The sequence below is a fragment of the Plectropomus leopardus genome, chromosome 2 (genome assembly GCF_026936395.1).
Source record: "Plectropomus leopardus strain MGB_pleo_1.0 chromosome 2, ASM2693639v1, whole genome shotgun sequence".
Classification (NCBI taxonomy): domain Eukaryota; kingdom Metazoa; phylum Chordata; class Actinopteri; order Perciformes; family Serranidae; genus Plectropomus; species Plectropomus leopardus.
Genome location: NC_142177.1, coordinates 32,694,646 through 32,720,514, shown reverse-complemented (window position 1 = coordinate 32,720,514; position 25,869 = coordinate 32,694,646). Strand labels below are relative to the sequence as shown.

The 25,869-nt window shown below is 38.6% G+C and overlaps 1 protein-coding gene across 6 annotated transcripts in view; it reads right to left on the bottom strand.

Moving 5' to 3' along the window:
* anks1ab (ankyrin repeat and sterile alpha motif domain containing 1Ab) overlaps nt 1–23,853 on the bottom strand; it is a 58,766-nt gene extending 34,913 nt beyond the window's left edge. For 2 of the 6 annotated variants that reach the window (XR_015774800.1, XM_088069023.1), the window contains exons 1-2: nt 22,262–22,762; nt 6,152–6,224 (exon numbers count right to left, since the gene is read on the bottom strand). Coding sequence is in view for 5 of the 6 variants with exons in the window: in XM_088069023.1 (XP_087925149.1) it covers nt 6,152–6,224; nt 22,262–22,549 (361 nt within the window). In the remaining variant the exon portion in view is untranslated. Of the gene's footprint in view, nt 1–6,151; nt 6,225–22,261; nt 22,764–23,564 lie in introns of those variants that run through there. The other 4 variants (XM_088069027.1, XM_088069030.1, XM_088069032.1 and 1 more) reach the window with 4 other exon arrangements.
* Between the last annotated feature and the right edge of the window lie 2,016 nt (nt 23,854–25,869).

Genomic DNA, 25,869 nt, shown 5'->3' with positions numbered 1-25,869 from the left:
GGTTTGGGAAAGTGTTTTTTTTTTCTTTTTTTTTAAATAGATGACTTTTGGGGGTGTTTATCTTATATAATATATATAGAGAGAGTTTTTTTCCTAATAATTTTTATGTTTTAAGGGTTTCTTGGTTGTTGTTTTTTAAGATTTGTCTGCATTGGTTTCTTTTACTTTAAATACATTTTACGTAACATTTTCAATGAAGGACCTTTACTTGTAACAGAGTATTTTCATAGTGTGATATCAGTACTTTATCTAAATACTTCTTTGACCACTGCTACTGACAGGAAAAAGCCTCAATTAGCAAGTGAGTTAATATATAATTGAGATAGATTTTGGGTTAAAAAAAAAAAAAGACTTGGTCTACAAAGGGAGTGGTAGACTTCAGCGCCCACCTATACAGGGCTGCTCACGGAGTCCGTCACTGGTGTTATCTGGGTACAGCTGCAGGCAGAGCGTAATTATGCAGGCTTTCAAGCTGCTTGCAATCACCTCACACATTCCCAAATGGGTAGTCAGCCAGTCAGTAAGGCAGTCAGGGCAAGGAGAAGCGGTGCCAACAGAGGGAAGTAAAGTGAAGGGCTATTGATTGAAACTCCTCCGTAATTGGCCGCCTGTACCCCTGTTGCTCTGGCCGCTAACGATCAGGTAAAAGGCCAAGTCGGGTCTCCGTGACCCGTCAGTCATCCACAAGGACCGACGCTCATCATTCGTTATCAGTGAGAGAAGCTGCTGTCAGATTTGCCCTGACTGAGGAGAGAGATGATGGAAGGAGGGAGTGAGTGAGAATGAGCAGGAGACAGATAAGAGACAGAGAAAGACTAATAAAGGAGGAGGCGATGAAACATATGGGCGAGATAAGATGGTAATAGGACGTAAGAGGGATTGAAGTGGACTAATTATGATTCACTACGAGATCCCGCAACTCCTCCTCCTTCTTTACTCTTTCCTCCCGAGCGTCATACCAAAGTCAGCTCTTACACCACAATATCCAGACAAAGACTGTTAAAAATACCCGCCACCCCATCCAATTACTTCCATTCATTTGGGACAGCAACACCTCCCACGGTAGTAGGACCTAATTACTGACTGACAGAGTATCCGATGCTCCTCCGTGGGGGGGAACTGGGTCACTGTCTTATCCCCTGTTAAACAGGCCAAGCTGTCAAATCTATCCAAGTGGGTTTCTGCACAGTTTGAGCACCGCTAGGTCTAGACTTGGCTCCGAGGAGCGCCCAGAAAGACCTATTTACAGAGGAAGAGGTAGAGGTTGTGCCTAGATAAAGCCGTGCCTCTTTATCAGAGCAGCAGAAAAAGCACTAGCTCCTTGTCAACACACCCAAGCACTGGAGAAAATGAGCCGCAAAGCTGAATTAATTCAGGGAAACTGAAGGCGGACTCTTTCCCTTTGAACGTCAGAGTGTGCCTGTACACAAACCGAGCCGATGCCTCCTGTGTGCTGTTAGCTGAGCTCTCTCTCTACTCCCTCTCTCTTTTTAAGCTCATTTACTCAGTGCTCTCTTAGCAGACAATCGAGGCACTCGTGATGGGCACACAACACAAACAACCTCATCCTTGAGCATGCAGAGTGGCGCAAAACTGTAGGGCTGGTTTTTGTTGCCACAAAAAAAAAAAAATCTGATGTTCAGAAATCTGCTTCAGGAAGATGATTTGGCCGTCCTTGGCTCCTGATATGAGGACAGCATACAAGGAAAAGGTGGATGCTATGAAAATACACCGAAACAGGGACAGAGGATAAGGTTTCCCAGTTCTATCACAATAAAAAGATAAGGGTGGAATAAAGAGTGACAATTCAGGTTTCCATGTTTGTGTAATCTCCCTCATCTCCTTCTCTCTCCCCCTCTTCTCTCTCTCTCCCTCCGTCTCCTGGTGATGACTCGGATGGGTACCTGTTTGTTCCCTTTCATTACACTGTGGAAAAAGAAAATGTGACCTCTTTACTAAGAGACACGTACGAAAACAGCAACAAAAGCATCTTCGCAACCTCCAGAACTACTTGTGCACAATCTCCGATTAAAATCGGAGCAGCAACTGCATGACTCAGCTGAATCTGGGACACTTTCAGCATGCCGTTCTCCAAACAAGGCCTATAAATAGCACACACCTATATATGTAAAAGAAAAAAACACACAAATAACATATTTCCTCTTATGTAATGTAGAATAACCGCAGGTCTTAGTCGTTAGGATAGCAATTAATCTAAGGATGCTTGTGCATGCTGCAAGCCAAATTACAATTAAAATCATAAATTAACACCGCAATGGAAACCAGCTTTACTTTGAGATTGCTTTGCTGATATACATCTCCTTTTGGTTTAAAATAATGTAAAGGATTATTAATATAGTGTGATGATTAAGAGCAGCCTGGAAGGAGCTGAAAAACATTATAGAAAATTAAAAGGATAGTTTGGGATTTTTAAAGTGGGGCTGTATGACAATCTTATGTATAGTCAGTGTATTACATACAGCAGCTGGCAGTCAGCAAGCTCCCAGTCCACACCCCACAGCTCAGCATGACCATGATGTATAGAGGGGTTTATATCAAGACACTTTAAAAACAGCCTACCTAAAAAGTACAATATCTGTCTAAGTGGATGCTGTATTGAGAGTGTTTTCAATGTGAAGTTTTGTTTCAGATGGATAACGTAAAAGCCACTTACGGCACTCTCTAAACCAAACAGCTGACTGGCGGCAGATGAGAAATGTAGTGCTAAAGGAAAAGGCAGTGTGACAGCGAGGTGAAGCGGTGACAATACTCAAAATATAGCGTCCACTTAGAATGATATTGATTTAAGGCAGGCTTTTTCTAAAGTGGCAAAACTATGTTTTTATATCAACCCCCGTGAGATACATGCCCCATTTGTTTCTATTGCGTGCTGACCACCAGCTACTATATGTAATACACTGACTATACGCAATACAGCCCCACTTCAAAAATCCCAGACTATCCCTTTAAGATAAAGATGGTAAAAATTGTTACGGTAATAAAAATTGGTGTTGTTACTGTTATGTATTATGTGTTTTTTAATCTAATTGTTCTTTGGTAGTTTTATTTAGATTGTTTTCTTTTTTCTGTTTGTTTATTCATTGCATCCCTTCTCATTTTAAATTTGTTTTAATATGTTGTTTTTTAAATTCCCTACCCATTTCATTTTAATCACGTAGGGCACTCTAAGCTGTATTTTTGTTTTTGAAAAGGTGCTTCATAATTTAAGTTCCTTTTACTTTGTTACTATCATATCCATAAACAGCAGAATATTCATTATCTGAAGGCTAAAAGAAATAAACCCTCTTCATATCCCTCATCTACAGATCCACTTCATGATTGAAAGTAAAATTTGACGTAAGAGATTTGATTAAAACAGTAGATGTCCATAACATTTTGTATTTAGTATTTAGTTTAATTGGTTGAATAGGTCTGACTTATTTCATCCTGTTATTTCCATTAAGAGTATTACCATTTTAACTGCATACATACAGTATGTACTTTTAGCCTTTGTAAAGGTCTGACAGGAAGAAGTGATGTAAGATGCAATATAAGTACCTGACAACACACTATCACATGTGGGTTTAAATAGTGGTTCATCAATAAAAGTCTTGAAGGAAAAGTTGATATATTTCCTCTTACTTGTAGTGCTACTTATCAGTGTAGTTTCTGAGTGCTGAAGATATCAGTTATAAAAATGTATGTCTTCTCTCTAATAAAACAGAACTAGATGGCACTCAGCTTATGTAGCTCAAAGTGCCTAGAAAAATAAATACAGCGATGTGTCTGCAGGACTTATAGCCCAGTCCCTCAAGATAATCCAGAAACCTTGGCAGTTTAATGTAGGAACTATTTTCTTTCTACCAAACTACACCTGCCAACTGTGTCTTTAAACAAGAGTGTACATCTACTGCCAGCTCACCAAGCACCACTGACCTAGCTAATGTTACAGCTCAGCCGACGGGGACACCATTAATGTTTACATCTTGCATTGTCAAGAACCTCTCGTCCTTGAGCAGATGCCTGCTTCATTCTGTGTATTGATGTGGTTGACGGGTGTAGTTTGGTAGGAAGACAACAGTTCCTATTTGTAACTGCTCACAACAAGGTCTGCGGATAATGTAGAGCAACCGATATTACAGCAATGCCATAGCTTTTGTGTTTTCCCTAGAGTTTCCTTATGTTTCCCATTCCCTGTGTTCCCTGCTCTTGGCTCTGTTCATCACACTCACCTGCCTGCTATCAGCTCATAAAGCGCACCTGCCTCTCATGAGCTCATCCACACGCAGTATCTCTACTCCAGCTCTCCAACCACCCGCAGCCAGATTGTTGTTCAAGGTCGACTCAGTTTATTCTTGGTATTTTGCTTCCTTGTGTTTTTGTGCTATTATTAACCTGTGTTTTCCTGTCCTCCAGAATCACCATTCAACTACCTGCCAGCTTCACCTGCTCTCCTCACTTCCCCTCCCCCCAGCCTTGTCTCAGCCATCTCGTTCCTCCCCACGGACCCCCCTGACTCCCATCCCTCCCCACCAATCCCATATCATTACTTTTTGTAGCAATAAGCCTCTTTTCACTGTCATTCAGTCTGTGTTCTTCACTTGGCTTCTACTCGTGTTCATAACAACCGATGTGATGCAATCCGATACAATAAGATAAGCTAAAATACGATTTTATTGCCAGTTTACACTGAAATTCATTTTGCGTGCAAAGACAGCTCTGAAGTTCACACACAAGTAGCACATGCCCAAGAAAACACACCAAATGACCATGAAAAACATCAAATAATATCCTCAGACTCAGATCTTAATTCGCTGCACACTGATTTTGGTTTTGCAACAGAATAGATTGTTGTATAAACAACATTTTCAGCCTGTTGCATTTAATTGGAGGGCAAAAGTTGGTGTTCTCCAATAAGAACATGCGAGGCGTCAGTAGAGATGCTGTCTGAGCATGCTCTCCTGGTGAGTTGCCTGAAAGGATTGTGCCACAGGTTGGCCAATAAATTCAACGCAAATTTGGAGTTGACTGCACTAGGTCATTACTTATGTAAAGACACATTAGAGTTGAGTTTTCCGAATGTATTTTTTCTGTGCTTTGAGCACCACAAGCCGAGTGTCATATAGTTCTATTATAATTGTAAGAAGACAGACATCTGTACGGCCGATATCTCCAACACTCCCACACCAAAACAATCTGCACTGACAAAAAGCATTACAGGTAAGAAGAAAAATATGTATTTTTGGCTAAACTGTCCCTTTAGTTCTCCTACTTCCTGTGCCCTTACTTTATATCAGTTTATCACAACCACGTTTTACTGTTTTAGTCTTGTACCTTGGGTGAAGTTCCAAACTTCCTGTGGTCAGCAGATTGTTAATCCATGAAACACACTGTACATAACTAATAAGGACTTCATCTTAATAAATCTGTTGAGATTTCATGAAGGCAGTCCTGTGCATACCCAGAGGAGCTGTTACACAACACTGTATGATGAAACCACCTTATGGCACAGTCTCTAATGGAGGTAGGTTTACACTGTATCAACTCAGGAGTGTTACCTAAACAAACTGAGCTGATGCCAGCTGGCTTCTCCTTCTGCACTGCCTGAAGGACACTTGATGAAGCGTACTATCAGCTCAAGCCCTATTGAGATATACAGTAACTCCAGAAAAAAAAATATGACAGTGAGTGGAATTCAGAATTAGATTTCCCACAACAGGGAAAGTTTGCGTGTAACAAATAACTACAATGTGCCAAACAAATGTCAGCTTGAATCTCTGTGACTTATAAGAGCAAAAAATCTACCCTCATCCTTTCTGCAGATTTTTGAAAACTGCACAGCAGCTCTTAAAAAAGCTGCTCACAAATGTGAGCAGTTTCATGGTGTGCAAAGTGTGGTTGTGGCTAACATTACATAGAATTTCCATCCAATAAACTCTGCAGGGCGATCATGAAAGCAGGGGTAATTAAGAGTTTTATAAATGGTTAATGTGTAAGACTCATTAAATTTCCTATATCCAGTTGTCGTTTTGTATTAACCAACAAATAAATTACACGCCACAGTCATATATCTGAAGGAAAAAAAATTACAAACTTCAGCATAAATTAAACATCTATTATCATGCAAAAATCATAGGTGGTGAAGCATTACCTGATTTTGGTGTGGGCTGTTTCTTTTTGGATGTTTCGATGCCTGCTCCAATCAAGGTCATGATCTTCTCAATCTGTTCAAGAGAACAAGCATGAAACACCAGAAAATGAGTTAACAGTGAATGAATGACAAATCATTACAGAACACAGGGGATCCCATGATGAAATTTCAACCCAGTCGCCAAAATAAATGTTGGCCTTGTACTTTTCTGCCATCCGTGGATATGTATAATTTATACATTATTATTTAACTTTATGTTTCAACAGAGCTGTAACTAATGTTTGGTTATGTATAGGCACAAGAACCATTTGGTTAACAGACACTTTGGGTTGTAAAATTACAGCTTGAAATGTTACAGATATCACGCTAAAAATACTGCTTTGGTGGCAGAGTCACAGCTGGAATTGCCACCAATGTCCTGCTAAAAACACTGTTTGTTGAACAGTGGTCTGCAGCCTGGCATCTGTCTCACCTAGGTGTTATCCCATCCACCACCTCCCAATGAGAAACTCAGCTCATAAACATGAAGTCAAAAGTGCATCACTTCAGAAATGTTTACATGATAGGCCTACATATTAAACCTACAAACGTAATGTAATCTGTGGTCTGCAGAAATGCATAAAGGCAATATTTTCTTCTGGCGAGTGGGCTGTAAATTCTTCAAAACATGCATTAAACTGTGTAACCCTCCTCCATCCCACCACAGCCAAACCAATTACAAAACAGGACCAGTGAAGGAGTGGCACTGGGTGAGGTGTTAGGACACAGAGCTGCTGCTGCTGGGAGTATTTTGGAGGAGGCGGGCTGCTTTGCAATGATGGATTACAAGCAACAGTCCAACGTGGACAGCAATTCAATGACTAACCCACAACTCAGCAAAAACACAGCAGGGTGATGAGGTGAGTTACAAGTTTTTGAGACTCCAAATTATTTAGGCCTATAGGCACTCCTGTAGCCAAGTCCATACTGTACAGACAGACCCTCCAGAGATTGTGATCTGTTGCTGACTGATTTTTAGCGAGCATTTGATTGCCCTCTCGGACCTGTATTATTTAAGCTTCACAGAAGAAGGCAACAGCGTATTGCAAGGTTAAGTGAGCACAATGCTGCATGCAGGAGATTACAGAGCAACTCAGAGAAGAGTTGTTTAGGGGCTTAGAGCCAAAAATGTTTATTTAAGTGGTCTCTGGCTTTCCAGGAGAGCCAAAATACATTTCCAGGTTGTTTGCTTTTGTTTATTTGCTGGATAACTGAACAGGAACTGAACAGTAACTCAAGTGCCAGCAACGATCCTTTCTGTTGCTCAACACAATATTTTATCAAGTACTGTTAGAAATATAAGTAAGACAAATAATAAACAATCATTTATCCAGAGCCAATCTACCTCCCTGAACCTTTATATCTCATAAACACTTTACATAAGTATCTCATTTGTTAAATCTGAAAAAAATCTCACAAGATGTCACTCTGTCCAGTCAAAACATCGCCCCACACACGACCCCCAAGTGTCCATTTTACACTTTTGTTTCTTATTCAACATGATCTCACAGATATTCATGAAATGACCACGACCTCTGAACACCCTGTTAAGTGGTAGTGCCATGTATTGTGCTGACATTATGTTGTAGCGGCACAGTTAGGTTTAAGAAACAAAACTACTTGGTTAACATCAGAAAAAATGATGAAACTGTTTAAAGGATGAGGGTAAGTTAAGTTAAAAGAAGTCAGCATTGACTTTAGTTTCACACGGTACACGAATAGCGTTCTCCCAACTAAAAGTTTGGTGTTTGTTGACCAATCCACCATCGGACTTCCTCCCTATGCGGTCGTTTTCGCTCTCTATACTTCGAATTGTAACATTAACCACAGCCCATTGCATGAAATAACTGAATGAGGGAATTTGTGTGTATACCACACCCGTGGATCCTAATTGACTTTACATTTGTGTGTTATTGGCACATAACTTTAACACAATACATGCTACCACCTTGTGGCGCAGTGTCAAGAGGTTGTCATTTCATGCATTTCTGTGAAACCAGTGTTCTTATTTAAACAAAGAAGGTAGTAAGTGGATTTCATTACCTTCAGAATGAGCCAGGCTTGCTAAGCTTGCTGGAGTCCCATTGAATGGACAGATAATAGAGTGGTACCAATTTTGTCATCTAACTCTCAACAAGATGAATATGCATTGTTCCCAAAAGGTTGAACTATTCCTTTAAACACAACAGCATGAAAACTGAATAAGGTGGGACCACTTACACTAGGTGTGAGACAAGTAATCCTAATGTCCTGTTTCTGTTCCCTATTATTAAACATTCAGAAACAAGGATTGTATTTCACTGATTTCATTAAGCTCGATCGCAACAGACAGTTCATTCTGAAGTACTCAATGTCATATTTCTTCCACACAAATATACACAGCAGTGAATTCATGAGTCATGATATTCAAACAAAAACAGTCTGGGATTTATCATACATACTGCATATTTGAATAATCCTCACTCATCACTGGTTGAGTGTGAGCAATTTGTCTACAGATCACCACACTACTTGCTGACACTTCATGCTTCAAGGACAACAGGACGTCATGCACAGAGCGTACCATTCACCCCACTACAAAGAGAACAGACTATACATATTAATAGCATTCGACATTCTTTGGCTGTTGTAGAAAAGAGAAAATCTGCAAGTACATGTTTTGATGATTCTGAACAAGGCAATTAGCAGGCTGAGGTCACCTAAAACTCTGTGTGGGAACTATTGCAGATCAGGCTGAGAACTAAATTTAGAATCACTAGAGTAGTCTATTCACAATCAGCAATGAAGATTTTTGCAAGCCTGAAAAGCTGATTCTGCTTTCACTAGTGACACCAGAGACACAGCCAGGCTTATTTGATGTAATATTTAGTGTTTGAAAAAGCCCTATGCACTTCGCTAGTGGCATCAACACTGTGGAAAAGCCTTGATTCATTTGGAAGTCAGGCACGTGGGACGCATGGCATATGCCTCCAGCAACACAGACCTCACATTACTCTCTGAATTAACCTAGTTACATTCTATATCATACACACACACACACACACACACACACACACACACACACACACACACCAGGACTGCATTACATCTGAGCTTAAGTGCACCTTTATCCAAACTCGTCACCAAAATGCTGCCTCTAGGGAAACCAGCGTCATCATAGTCAAAGTGCTGAAGTATTTCATTACACTATGCACATGCAGCCTCAACCACTACAAACAGCTACATGTTAGGCACCGAAATAGTGTAGAAACATATTGAATACATTTCTGTTACTCAAAAGATAAATTTGTTTTAGAATATATCAAACATACAGTATATTGCATGGAAATACATGTGAACTCAGGTCAATTGGTCCATTAGTGTTTCCATCCCTCCATTAGCTACGACCTTGAGAGTCGCCAGGGGACTGGAGACAATCCCAGTTGACATTGGGCAAGGACAACCTGGACAGGGTCACCAGTCAATCCGGGTTGACACTAAGCGAGAGACAACCATTCACGCTCCCATTCAAACCTACGAGCAATCTAGAGTCACCAACCTGTGGGGAGAACCCGGAGCACCCAGAGGGCCACTGCACCCCCACAGTAACTTTGAAGAAATATTTTACCCTCAAATAACCATTTGTATGTCAAATACTCAAACCGAGTTGTTATGTTGAATTTGTGAAGAAGAAACCTTTTACAATACAACAATTACCAACCCAACCTCAACATCCAATATGGCTGCCCTTCAAAACAATGGTATTGAGAGTTGAGGTAATACTAAGTTTATCCGCACTTTTAACCTCTTCGTGTATCTCTAAACCAGCAGTAAACAGTCCTGTCCAACTTTTTTCTGTGGACATGTTGCTACAGTGTTTGTATGCACAAAATAAAGAGTGATGAGTTGTTAAAAACTGGTAGCGCTAACAATAGGTAGCCCAGCAATAGGCGTTGCTAACAATATCTTGGTTTTCCAACATGTACTGGAAAGTGATAAATTTGGGTGTGATGTCATTCCCTGCTCCAACCTCCAACTTCAGAAGTAAATGGAGCAGAGCTGTAGACAAGCAGGTAATGTGTTCAGTGAGGTAAAATTACTGTTTTTGTCAATGTAGTCTGGCTATGAAGAGCACGTCGATAAGTTTTACATTTAGTTTATATTCCCATTGGAAAGGGCTGTCTGTTTGGGAGGTACTGAGCGTACAATTGGATAAACGAGACTTGGATTATATGGCAAAAGATGTGTGAGAGTTTGGGAAACTGGTGTTTTGATACAATTTTGCTGTTGCTGAACACAGTCACCTTTTACTCTGATTTATCAGGAATTATATCCATTTTTGGATTCTTGGTTCACTGTTGAAGGATACTAGAAAAACATTGTCTTTACAAATTAAACATAACACAGGATGAGAATTAGATTGTAAAGGATTTTTTAAAAGAAAAGTGTGTAATTTGGGGGGGGGGTCAGTTTTCTTACAGAGAGTTAGAAGACTGACGAGAAGAATGGTATCATTTTTTTCATCTAACTCTCAGGAAGAAAGCTGAAAAACGAACTGACTTGTTACTGTTATTCTGTCTACCCCATTTAAGTCAAGCAGGATACAAGCTAAGCGACAGAAACACATCTTTCTATGCAAAAGAGTTCAACTGCACCACAAATACATCCTCCAAAATGAGCGAGTAAATGTACACGAAATTGCATTAAGTATCTACTTTTCCTTATTGGACATGGATTAGAGAGAGAAAGGTGATATTTCCTTGACCTACAACTGCAAGCCAACTCTCAGTGGAAATTAACTTGACACAAAGAATGCTTTCCAGTGAATATCTGGAAGCAGGCTGGAAATAATCAACTAAGAAGATCTATTCATGCAGAAATGTAATTGACGGTGCAGTTGTGAAGCACATGAGGCTCTGAGTGGACTGTCATTAAATCACTGGTGCTCAACTCTGAGTGATGGCTCCACATCCTGAAGTGATTTACATGTTAATACAGGTTGATCTGCTCTTCAGTTCCCGCACACACTGCAAAAATTATCCATTTAATGTCACCCTTTCATGCTCAAGTTTAGGTGAAAAAGATCTGACAGGAAGGGGGAATAATTTTTGCTTATTTCCAATGTAAGTCAAGTAGTTGATAGATATTTTTGTAAGCATATTATATCCTTGGCACTTGCCTTATTTTGCATGACCTGTAGATATTATTTTGACCTGTTCTTCTCAAATTTAAAACAGATGAAAATACAAATACAAACATAAATGTTCTCTGCTTTGTCCTGGAGCCTGAGACCAGGTACTCTGACAACTAGTCTTGTTTTCATCAAGGAGAACAGAACACAAGCCCTTGATGGTCACACAATTCGACTCTAGGATACAAAAACCTTCAGCAAGACGTACAAAAATAGACTGAAAAACTCCCAAACAGACCTTGGTATCACACTTTCTAGTACAACTCAAAGGACTACAAAGTCAGACCTAACTTAAATTGCTACTGATCTTGGGTCTGTGATTTTGATTGGATCCAAAAGCACCCAAGAAAGATTAAATGAGCAACACGAGCTGCTCTTTTTTAGGCAATCAAAGTACAACAGATTGCTGACTTGAGTCGATGTGGCTTCAACGTGCTAGAGACTGTGCTTGTTAGTTTAAAGAGACCTCCATATTAGCCAGGAGTTGGCCAGTTTTATCCTGAGTCAGTCAGTCTCAGTGGGCTCCTCTACAGGCCTAATTAGACCTACATTCATTATGAGTATCACTGCTCCGCAAAAATATAGAGCATATACATACATACATGGAGCTGAATCCTGAAATATTCAAAAGAGCCACGAAACTGTGTATTCTAATGTAATCGAGAGATGTGGAAATGTTGCAATTATCTGTAACATGTTCCCTGATTGCTCCAGCCAGTCAGTTTCAGCAAAGTTGTTATAGTTCACTGTTGTTTTAAATGACAAAGGGCACAGAGAACAAAAGAAAATGTGAAAATGGTGCAAACATTATGAAATTGTACAATAATTGCATGAGAAAGCTATTAAGACAATCAATGCCAGCAGCCAGTATCAGCCAAAGTGATGTAAGGCTTATTTATACTCCCTTTTCAAACATTTTAAATGTCATTGCCCTTTATGATAGCATAGATACAGCCAATACATGGCACTAAAAGGAAAAGTTAAAAATTTCTGACAACAACAAACATAGCTACTGTGGAGGTCATAATGTTCCTTTTAACATAGGCAGGGAAGTGTTGTATATACAGCACTGTTCTGCGAGGCCATTAAATATATTGCGACATGTTGACGGAGGATTCTTTTCACTATATTACAGACTCGTTGCCTTCCACCATTTTTTAAATGTCCTCGTAGTCTCCTACAGTTGTATCAATGGACGTATTAAGAAACCTGGATACAGTAATGGACGCAGGTTTGTTTGTTTGTTTTTAAGCATAAAAAAACAAGGTAAAGATAAAGCCAACAGGTGTAGCACATCATAAGAAACAGCATAAATGGGTTATTCATGTCCATGTAAATACACTGACTGTCAGCTGTGGGCGTTGAAGAACAACACCTAAAATAAAAGACCAATAAATCAGCAAATACAATAGAAGTCCTCGTAGAAACCATAACTTCATCCCAATTCTACACAAAAGACTAACTTTATACGTTAATCTTCATTTTTATGCAGTCAGAATAGAAATAACTGCTTCATCATTTTGTTCTAACAGTGTGAGACATGAGCTGTCAATCGTACTGTAACTATTGTGAATACTACTGCCAATTAAACTTCAAGAGGAGGAAGCAAACTGTTTACTTCCTTTTTTTGTATTACAAGATGTTCCTCAAGCTGCCTCACCATTCACATTTTGACAAGCTTTAAGCTGCTTCTTGGTTTCTTTTAAGCCTTACATTGAGGGGCAATATATAAACATATAAATGAAAAAAGGCAAATTTAGAATAAACACTGACAGATTTGAGTACAGCAGTAACAGAAAGACTATGTGATATAGTCTAAAAAGAGAGCCATAATGTGAAATAATCTTGAACAATGGCTTTAGCGATAGGGAGTACAATATTGTACTAAGCCAATGTCTCTTGCACATAAATGATGGCAGTGTGCCCAAAGCCAAACAGATAATGGAAATGATGGCTGGATATAATAAACTAACCAAAAAGGCTGCTTGCCTCACTGGCGCTGGCCTGGAAACAGGATTACCGCCTCAGTATCATTGTCAATAAAGACAGATGGGCCAGTAGCTCCACACTATACAAGACCCAGATCACATAATTCTATCCAGCAGTACTCATGATTTGGATTGATTTTTATTTATTTGACAGCTTTGAAACCACACGCCATAAATAAAGCTACTAAAAATGATTACAGTTAAGTCATGATGTCCTTCACGGTGTACTGTGATTGTGTCGAGGCATGGTGACACGAGTGTAAAGCTTTGTCTCATGGATGTATTATGATTTACAGTTACAATTAGCATACGTGTCTAACAGATTTCAGTCATTTGATCGTAAAGGTCTTTTTAGGACATCGCATTAAGTTAATGCCTTTTTGCAATTGATTTTTTTTTTTCAGTAAATCCTTGTGATCATCATCTTGGATCTTCATTTATTACTCACTGCTTTATTAACCACTACATAAACATAAATGTAAGGCTCTAACTGTGTCACCTCTACTGTATGACAGAGTATACCGTTACTTCGTTTTTGTAGATTTTACCATGTAGTTCTTCTGCATCCAGCTTGTTAGGTTGTGCTGGAATTGGGATTTAATGTCAGGTAATATCAGATTATCATAAATTAAAGTCCTTAGGGTGTATTTTTTCACCTGCGCAAGATAAGACTTATCAACTCTTTGTGAATGATAGATGAGATCTAGGGCTACAACTAACAGTTATTTTCATTATCTATTATTCTGTCGATTATTTTGGATTAATCGATCAATCATTCACTTTTAACTGCTGTCGCGAATTCGGGAAGCCCAGTGTCCAGGCCTCAGATGTCTTGTTTTGTCAGACAAACACTCCAAAACCTACAGATATTCAATTAATTATGACATGAGAGAAACGCTTAAAAATGACAAACTTGAAACATACCAATATTTGGCATTTTATTAAAATAATTAAACTACTATCAAAATAGTTTGTGAATATTTTTTTATCAACCAAGTGATTAATTAACTACTTGTTTCAGCTTTATTGAAAGCAAAATTTTAATGTTAAATATTTTAATCAACTTTATTTGACATTACTGAATGTATCTCTCCACATATTTGTGTTTAACTATGTTAAGCATCTACTTTTGGAGATTTTATTTTATGGGCTCAACATATTAACATTTCCATTAATGTTTATGCATATCCTTTGAACGACATAATCTAACGCCCGGGCCATAATGCATGTGTAACGCAAGCAGCGTGTGTGCGTTGTGTAACCTGTGTTTTTTGTTGTATTTTTTCTGCACCCATTTTAACATGTTAGAGCAGCCACAGCTGGTGAAAGTAGCATAAGCCGCACTGCTCAGGCATGGTGCTGGCGTACACATGTAGAGATTCAGAGTCTCACAGATTTTAACCACGTGTCTATTTCAGCAAAAATTAATCTTAAAAATAATCTTAATAGCAAACATTAAACAGTTTCAATGTCTATATCTATCACAGAACATAATAAATATGATTTTTTATGCTTCAACTCAACCATATTTGTTGCCGTTTAAAAATAAATGACTTGTAAAAATGTTTCTGTTGACAGAAACACTTGAGTAATCAACACAGGCTTTTTTATTGTGAAATATTTGTATGATTGTGTTGTAGACATTGCAGTGGCCTGCATGGCTCCATGAATAAGTGGAGTATAGGCTTTTAATTGTGGAAATACAGCAGTTACAGTTGCAGGCAGCTCTGCAGCAGCACCGGAGCGACAACACTGTCAGTGTAAACACTGAGAGCGTGTGAGCCGTAGAAGTTCAGCACGGCAGCTGTCACATGCTGCTCACGCATGCAGTGTGGTTCGGTGGAAAGCTATATTTGATAAGCAGCTATTTTCAGAGCAAAGTAACATTATCCTATGCTTTTCTTTGAGACGTTATATATATATCTTTCTGCAATACAAAACTGCTTAATCAAGATTAGGTAAAGCTTATGGTCACAATTAAATAGTTAAGTGCCTACTACTATAAAATGAGACATGAACCGAAGACACCAGTGTTAAAGGAAAATGGTTTTGAAAACTATCCATAACCCTGTTCTCAACATCTCATTTCATGTAAGATACTTATTTTTTTTTAGCAAAATGCAGTTTTCAAATGCTAAATAGTTACTTATGACAGTAACTTGTAAAAGATTTGGGGTCGACTTTTTAGAGAAGCAGCTGAAGCTAATTTAAAAACTGCATGAACTCAATGAGAAGCACCACTTAGTTAGTCTGACTTTAGGAAAGCCAGATTTTAGTTTTAAACTGGCAATCACCACAAAGAAAGCTACATTTAAGTTTCTGAATTTATATTAATATTTGAAAAAATGTGTCTTTACTAAATGACATAATACAATCATTTAAACATGATCAAATTGCCTCAAAGTTAAACCTCATATTGCCATTTCCACACTGGCAAACTTCCATTCTTAAAAGCACACAATAGCATTTGAACAGGTCTAGCCGTTGCATGTCTGGAACAAAAGCATTTAACAGCAGGCTGGATGACATGTGGTGTCTCATGTGTTACACCTGGTAGGAAATTTTACGGGCAATGTGGCAGGTAAATCGGGACTGTGCCTCCCACCCTCTGTGCCCAGCCCCCACCAACACCATCACCACTACTCTCATATTCATGTACCACATCTGTCTAACCAGATCTTGGGATGTGTTCACTCTGCCGTGACTCTCTATATGAATTATAAACCAGCTTACATGTACTTTGAAAATATTCCCTCTATATTAACTGGATTTACCAACATCAAGATGTTTTTGTACATTCATCTTATCTAATTTTCACTGTGGCCATTCCAAATTCATAGCTATTGAAAACTAACATTGGTTACTAGAAGCTAAGGTATATGTTTTCACATATTCAATTTCAAAAATCATTATATAACAAACGTAATCCATACATACTACATCTAAGAAAATAGACTATAATAAACCGAAATTAACATAATAAAAATAAGAGTATTTTCATTAGGAATCCCAGTCTACTTGTGTTATGTAAGAGCACAGCCATTAGCAGGTGTAGCAGCATATAAACACACACACACACACACACAAACTGTATGCACTCAAAAAGCTTGCATGCGTAATGACCTGAGAAATACCGTTGGGAAATTTAGAGTACGCACACGAATGAAGCCACTCAAGCATCTGTAACATGTGGTTGTGTTAACCTTTGCCTTTTGAGTATTGAACAGATGTGGTGAAAACGTCAATCACCTTAATCATATATGTCATTTCTATTATTAGCACAGTATGTAATGGCCACTGAAATGTATGATTATTATATAATAAGGGCTATTTATGGCATTTGAGGTAAAGGAAAAGGAGTAAACCACCTTTAAAATACATGGACACACAAGAAATTAGTGAAGGCAGAGTGGCTGTACCTTACGTTCATAAATCCATTTTGTTGTTTAGTGTTGTATGTTTCCTATTTCCATAGATGACTCGCCAAACGTCGACAGGAGGATGATAAAATTGTTCCATGGCAGCTACACTACAGTTTAACAGAAAAATTACATTTGCAGATTGACTTGGATTGACAATAGCCTCTTACAATAAAAAGACACAAATTTAGGATGGCGTAATTCATTAGATATGTGCTTTGGTAATATGAAATAGCAGATAGCCGTAACTTTGTGCCGCATTTACTTTGTGATGATAACTATAATTTATTTCCACTCTGATTTAATTTTCATCATACAAGTTGGGCCAGATGAACAGTTTCTTTTAGCAAGTTGCAGTTATGCTCAATTCAATTTGTGGACATTAACCTTGAGTCACGGGAGTTGCGGACATCACCTGTAACGGCATCTCAATTATTGGTAACAGACGTTGAGTTCATGCTACTCTTTTCCTGAAACTTTAACGGCATATTAAACAGATATAACGTGGGAACAAACTTTCAATTCTTTTCTGCTAATTCAAGCTAAATTTTTGCGGACTTATTCAGCTTAGGTTTTGTTTCACTTCGGCTCCTCCCTGCTGCCTGTATTTTTATTTTCTTCCAACTCTAACTGACAAAGATGGCGGCCAACGGAAATGCTCTTTTTTATTCTCAGCTTTGTATTTTTAAAGACTTTTTTTCTCTTTTTATTATTTGAGTGTTTTGGTTTTATTGCGCGTGTTTCTTTTTTTATTTCATTCTACAGCCACATGTTTCATGTAAATCCTTTTGTGGAAGCCATAACTCACTTTCACAGCAATTTTATTTACTTATATATTTATTTATTTATCTATGTAAAATTGTGTTAAAAGATCCTCCAGATATGATAATACCACGACCTTGACCAATTTTCCTAAAATAAATTATTCATTTCAAGTAATTTCCATTCACTTACTTATAGAGGGTTTTTAATTTTAAATGTTGTTTTCCCCATGTCTTCTTCATGTAAATCTTTTTGTGTCAGGGATAACTCACTCTCGTGGTAATGTTTTTATGTATTCATCTACTATTTATTTATGTCAAATTGCCTGACAAAAATACTCCAATATGGTAATACCACAACCTTGAACAATGTTCCTAAAATACTCGCTTCAAGTAATTGTTGTTCATTTATTTTTCCAATTTTTACTCATCTGACTAGTTTTTGTGTTGTTGTTCTTTCTTTGTTTTGTGTTCTTTTTTCCACCTAAAGCTGCCTTCAACAATGCTGTGTTCCTAAAATAAGTTGTTTACTTAAACAAACTGTTATTTCTTTATTTCAAAATATTGTTTTATTTTACCAACAGGCTATGCAATGTGATCATTAAATATTAAATATGATAAAGAGTGAGCATACCTACAGATGCTGCCTAAGTCAGATGTCAAAAGACTGATTTACTAATCCAACAAAAGTTGACAGGACATGTAGAGGATATCATAAAGTGGCATCATAAATCTGAACCATCACATAGGCAATGACACTTACTATGCAGACCCAGCCAGCTATTGCCGGGCTGAGAGTGAATGTGACGTATATCTTTGAAGTTTTCCATTGAGTATTTGCATTTATCAAAATTTTATTTGATTAGAGTAATGGCAACCACAGAAGGCTTGACATGAGTCCCACACACACATAAGCTTTTTAGAATACAAATTCAACACTAGTTTCCAAAAAACAGGAATCCAAAAAAAAAAAGAAAGAAAGAAAATAGTCAGCAATTACAAAAGTTGCCAGACATAATAAAATTTAAAAAGTGTAGAGATATATACATGTATATATCACTGAAAATGTCATTGGGGTTTAAAAATATACTTATTACATAACTTTGTTATTATTAAAATGACAATATGTTAATACCAGCATTAGCATTCAGCATTTTTGCTTTCTGTGTGTGCATGTACTGACACGTGTGTTTTATGTGTCCGATATAAAGCCCAGCCTCCCTCTGAGCCTCGTGTGTCGCCTCAATGTTTGATGGTGGCTGATCGCTTCCTGAGATATACTCACAAGCAAGAGTCAATTTTTTTTCCCTTTTTGCCACACACACACACACACACACACACACACACACACACACACACACACACACCCACACACACACACACACACACACACACACACACACACACACACACACACACACACACACACACACACACACACACACACACACACACACACACAGAGGCATATCCCCAACCCAAACAAATCCCTTGAAAACTGGAAGAGAAACAGATACTCAGGAACAGCTGCAAAACAGGATGCCCTTGAGAACCGGACACTCCACCCAACACGGCCTGAATAAACAGTTTTGTCAGAGGGCAGAGGGGTGGAGCAGAGGGCAGGCACGGGACAGGGAGGGATGACAGAGAGGGGGTGCACAAAGCCAAGGAAAAGTTCAAGGACCTCATTGTCCTTGAAGTATGGAGAAGGTGAACGCTCACGACATACTGCAAAAGACAGATGTGACCATAACCTCGGCGTGGCTGTAGCCAAGACCACTTACTGTATATCAAGACCAAATGTGAGTTATAGAGTAGATTTAAGGTGGATTCAGGTCCAGATGGGGACAGGGTCAAGACCAAGACTATGAAAGAAACAAAACAGCCCTGAGTGCATATTCATCATTGCAGAGCAGTTGTTCAAAGTGAGTCAGCTGTATTATCACTTCAATCACTCAGTCCTAGTTCAATAAAGTTTAAAGTTTACTGAATTTTTTCTGTGATAGGAACAACTTGAGAAAGATGATGGACAATGCATCTATCAAATGCATCAACAGTATCTGCTTTGTTAGATCAAAGTGGTGCTCTCTTGCTTGTTTTTGTAGCAGGAATGGACACAAATTTGTCTTAAACTATCATTTTCTAAAATCATGATTGCATAGAATATGCCCAGAATAAAATGTTGGCAAAGTAGGTTTCTGCAAACCATGGATACTTTACATTTCATACTTATCATATTAATGTTTCTAAAATGACCTATTGTGCATGAGCTGATTTTGTTATCAGGAGGCAGAGGACATGGTGGATGGCGCGGTATACTCAGTGTGGGTCATTGCTGTGTTTCCGGCATCTTTACAGCCACCAACCGTGGGACTTTTTTATCGACCCATAACTGTGTTTCCTCCTGGGATAGTAACACAAAAAGTGATTGTTTTTTTACTGAAACATTGATGCATTTTCAGTGGGACTGTGCCATCAAAAACTGATATTGTACTGTACGCCAAGTGTTTATCTGCCTAAACCTAGCCACACATTAACTGCAGCTGACACATGAAAAACCATTAAGTTTCCATGTATCTGCTGCATAACTCACAAATATATATCCATGGTTTGCAGATATAATCCTCATGGCTATAGCCAGGATTTTTAGAAATAATGAGGTCACAAGTCCTCCAGCAGAGCCCACCTACTCAAGAAATTATGGACAAGTAACAAACCAAACTCCATTAAATTATGGTCTAAATGTTTTTGCTGTCCTGCCGTGAAGGAGTAAAATCATCAGATTAAAAGATATGTAATGTAAAATCAGAATTAGCCACACCCAATATGTGTAATATTTCTCTTGCAAACCCCACTTCTCTTGTAAACCCCACTTCATGTCATAAAACCTCCTTAATTAAAAAAAAATACATTATAAGGACATGTCTTCTCTGTAATCAGTGGTAGCTGACACTACTGACACTGACACATGTCCGAGTCAAAACAGCTGCAAGGCACAGACGAATGCATGATAACACAGACATTGCTGCACAAGTGCTACGGTCCTGGCAAGTTTAAAGCTTGAAATGAGTGTGCCAGCATAAATAACTTCTTGAATATATGTTTTCAGAACATTACCTTGAATTTTATGACAGCTCTGCTCAGGAATTATACTGCTCTGTAATTCTCTTTCTCAAGAGTAACTCAACTTTCTGTCAAATCTGCAGATAAAAATGTACCAAGTCATAGGAGCTAAATCAGAACTGTTCCATGATACCACTAAGATATGACAAGAATTCACTACTAACTGCACTATGCCAAAACTTAGCCTAATATTCAGATGATTTTAGGATTTGTTTTTTTTTTTTCACTGTTGTGATGGAGATTAACTCTTTGAAATCTGGATCGGCATTACTTTTCTTGTGCTGCATTCAGACGCTTTTACAAGTATTTAAACCTCTAAATCCTGAGCAAATTGGTTTGCTTTCTTTTGAAAATATGGGGGGAAAAAGGCAGTGACCAACTTGGCATGACATGTCCCGAAAATTGTAAGAAATTAGTAGATTTGGAAAAAAAATGTAAACTATATTTATGATGATCACAATTATACATTCTTCAAATTATTTTACAGAGTTAGTGTTTCCTTTTTTTCTTGGGTATTTTTTATGTAATTTTCTTTTTTTTTTGTATTTCTTATAGCACTAATGGCAACAGTCATGACAAAACTTATGGGTTGTATGAATAAATATTTGGAGTAAAATCACGAAAAAAAAAATAAAGCAAACAAATGGGGAAAAATATAGAAAAAGCAACAAAACAAAACAAACAAAAATGACATAAAACACACAAGCTAAAAACCCCCCAAAAAACAAGAAGGCTCAGTGCTTACAGCCAGGCAGGGAGGTCAAAGAACCAATATAATGTTTTTGGGTCCTTTCAAGTTGCTCATTGCCTTTTCCCATGTTTTTTTTTTAGAAATCAAGTCAATTTGTTTAGGTTTCAAAGGGTTAAACTCTCAGTAGAAAGTGTCAGAAATGTACTAGTCTGCTGTGGACATTTGCCTCTCAACTGCGCACTATAATCATATTTTATCAGTCATCAGCCATTGTCCCCACAGACTTTGACGTTTGGATGTGTTGGTAAGAGAATATTATTAATATCAGGGCCTTCACAGCGCTTCAGGGTGAACTACATTGATGCTCCAAGAGTGCTCAAAAATCACAAGTTAAAGCTTTTGGGGGGTGGAGGGGGGGATTGCTCACAGTGGGCTGAAAGTAGATGGCGTAAGACGGAGCAAAGGAGCCAGAGGAGTGCAGGAGGAGACAGTGGAAGCGTGGGTCGGCCCCAGAGACATGTACTGAGTGGATGTGGAATGACAGCACAAGCCCAATTAGTCTTGGATGCCAGGGCTGCTACAGGGAGGTCGGTGCAAGTGATCAAGCCATTCATGCATTCAAGCACTCACCCACAGGCACTCTACGCCAACAGCCTGGGTAAAGTTACTATAGTCTATCACTGCTGCTGCTGGACTCCTGATCGCTCTCATACTGCTCCACTTCCTTCCTTCCTTCCCTTTCTCTCTCCCCTGAAATATGCTGCTTCCATTCTTTTCCCCTACAAATCTACAGTTGCATTTTTTTCTTTTTTCACATTCACACTCTCACTTACGGACATACTTGAAAGCCTGACAGTGCCACTCCCTCTGTCATCTACACCCTCCCACTTGTTTCCCATCCCCAGAGCTCCAGTGTTACCTCATCCCACTCGGAGGCAAAAGAAGGCATCCGCTCCATGGATGGCCGCCCGGAGCTGCAGTTAGACACGGACCCACTGCGGCCAGCCAGACCTCCATCCTCCTCTCCGAGTGGCGACGCCAACAAGTCAGAGTCCGACTTGGACAAGCTTCGGATCAACCCCAGGTCTGCGGGTCTGAGTTTGACTGCTGATGCAGACTCAGCTGAAACTTCTCTTGAGTCCTGAATGTCAGCTTTTGGATTCTGGATTACCTTGGCGGGGTTGGCATCCTGCGTGCACTCTGCCATTGTTCTGGAGCTGCCAAGTGCAGCTCAGGGTCCTCAGTTTCCTGCAGTATAAGTCAGTCCAGAGGGGGATCCAGCGTCTTTGTGAAGCCCTTAAACCTTTAGAAAAGCCTAAAAGACACAGAATAATGAAATATAACTATTGTAGACTTGAGGAATTTGCCTTCAATTCATGCAAAGTGCCCCTGTTGGAATGGGAAGCAAAATATGAAAGTGAGAGACTTGTTGTGCACAGAAACAATCACCAAGGTCCACCCACTAGTTGTATCCTGTTGCCCTCCCCTTAGTGACTCCCTCAAAGAGAGAGTCCCCCTCCTTTACCCTCTCATCTATGACTTTTTGTTTTGACATTCCTACACTTCTTCACAGTCTGCTTTTCTTATCGGGCCATGTAGAGTGGCCATACAGTTAAGAGAGAATATTCCTGAAGGTAGCATATAGATACTGAATCCATCACTCTGGCAGAATTTTGAAAATCATCTTACTATACTATAGTATAGTATATTTTTATGTTTATTTCTTTTTTTAATTTTACATCTTTTTTTTTATAGAATTTTATTGGGTTTTTTTTAACTTAACACAATGCTCTCCACATTCTCAAAACAAAACAATAAAATAAAATAAAATAATAAAAAAAATGACAATAATTGCAATTACATTATCTTCATTAATTTATTGATTTTTACTTAATTATTATAAATGTCTTGATGCCTTTTTTCTTTTCTCCCTGTTTTACACTAACTTTCCTCAGTAATTATTCTTATTATTAACTGATTTGTATTGATATGCAGTGGTCATATTTGTTATTATTTCTCAATCTTGGATGAGATGGGTAGGGGTGGGGTGCAAGTTCATTGTTGGAATTACTGGTAATGACTCCTAAATGCTGATAAAATATGTTCATTAAACACAGAGAATATTCCCAGCAGAATTTGACAGATAGAGATACACTGAAATGCATATGGTGCTCTAAACTCAACACTATCAGCTAAGATAAAAAATGTATGCATCCTCTTACCTGCTGATTTTTGCTGCTCTGGTGCTTCCCTTGCTCCGTGTTTTTGTGTCTGTCCTGTTCTGAGGTTGTTTCCAGACTCTCCAGGAGGACTGTCCCGTACTGTGGATCAGACGACGGGAGGATCCCAAAGCGCGGCCTTATTCAGACTGACAGCTGGGGTAATCAGGTTACTGACGCACTGGGTGGCTGCTCCATTTTAAAGGAGGGAGAGTCGGGATTCCTACTTTTTTTCTGTGTGTGTGTGTGTGTGTGTGTGTGTGTGTGTCTGCAGGAGACCGAGGTTACTGAGTTGAGCTTAGTCTTGTTATTGTAGGTCAGACGTGGCACAAATTGTATTTCAGACCTCTTGAACCAGCACGGACTGCCACTGCAACACAAGTAAAAGTCCTGCATTCAAAATGTAACTCAAGTAAAAGTACAAAAGTGTTAGCATTAGTATTACATAAGTATCAAATGTAATTGCACTCATTATGCAGACTGGCTTACTTCAGAATAATATATTTTTGTCATATATATTTTTCAATATATTTGAATTGTAGTGATACATTGTACACACAGTGTTCATCACCTAAATGATGCAGCTCGTAAAGGTGGAGATAATTGTAAGTATTTTATATACTGCTGAATGATTAATACACCATATTTCATTAGTTGATAAGATTTTTTATTATTATTCTGAACCTGGACATTAACTAAAGCTTAAAAAATCCATGTGGTAGAGTAAAACATATAATATTTTCCAAGATTTGATTTGATTTCAAAATTTGCAGGAACTCATGTTGACGGGTTATCTGGGGAGTTGGGGCAGAATTTAATTTGGGATTTGAGTTGGCTTATAATTTTTACAACTGAAAGGTGCTTATGGAAAAGTTATGGCTCATTGGTACAAATAAGCATGTGATGTGAGGTGAACTGTAACGTGTGAGAGACATCATTATATGCATATTGATTTAATTTCTACAATCTGGCATTATTTTTTTCACCTCGCCATCTGCGTCGCCAATTTCCCCGTCTCCAAATGTTCGTACACGTGGGTCAGAGTTTCCCTACAGATGCGCACATTCCCCCTTCAAGTTTGTTTTTCTAGATCACAACTTTTGTGATTTAAACAGGTAAAAACGCTGAATGAAGCCAACATACACATTAAAAAATCGGTGTTTATCATATATTTTTGTCACGTTGGGGCTGCAAACAACCAATACAAAACACAAATAACCCTATTGATGGCCTGTGTTAGGTTTGTCTTTTCTGGGCTACTGTAGAAATATGGAAGTGCAACTGTGGATAAGGACCCGCTTCCTATGTAGATGTAAATGTCTTACTCTAAGTTAACAAAAACACTAGTCTTAATTTCAGGCGATAATATTGTGTATATTATCGCCTGAAATTAAGACTAGTGTTTTTGTAGAAAACATACTTATTATATTATATTTAATTTCTGCAAATGTATCCCTTTAAACTCGACACACTGAACCTTTCAGTGCAGTTTCTGAGTACATGTACTTATTTACTTTCCACCACTCTATCTATCCATCCATCCTGGTTCAACTCTGTAAAAGTGTCAATGACCTGAAGTTTAGCAGAAAATTTAGGGTTTCCCTCTGGATGCTTCTCCTCTTTTGACCCTGTAAATTCTGCCAGACCAGGAGGTTTGTCTCTAAATACACCTCCATGCACATATTTTACAGTCACAAATCCAGCCTAAGCCACAGGAGGTGACACCTCACAGTGACAAAACAGAGATTTTGATGCCAAAATCATTAGATCACATAGATTTTCTCTACTTCTCTGTGATATATTTGAGGGAAAAATATCTCACTGATATCATTTATAAACCTGTAAATGCCATAAAGTGTTTTTGTTGTGACTTAGGGAAAATATGAACCCTTGGGATCTGCAGAGGAGGGAAAAAAATCAAGATAGGAAATGGTGATGATATGAGAGGAATGTAGAAAAGATCTCACACACTCTGTGCTATTCATGACTCCTCTCAAAGAGAGTTGATGCTGACAAAAGAGTCTCTTGTGAGTGAGGCATCCTTAGTATTCACAGGCAACCATAGCCGTGCACAGCGCGCCTCTGTGCCCTGTGCCCTCAATCAGCCAAGCTCCTTGCATGCTCACCTCTTCCCTATGGGCAGTGCTGGTATGTGCATGACAGAAAAGATAACATCCTTCGCTCGCCAAGGAGGGCTCACACAGCCACACGCTGCTAAGCTGACAATAACAAAAGCCACATCTAATGAAGCAAGCTGAATTGCACATTTAATGATCTCTATGACTATGATGAGGATGAAACAGTTTAA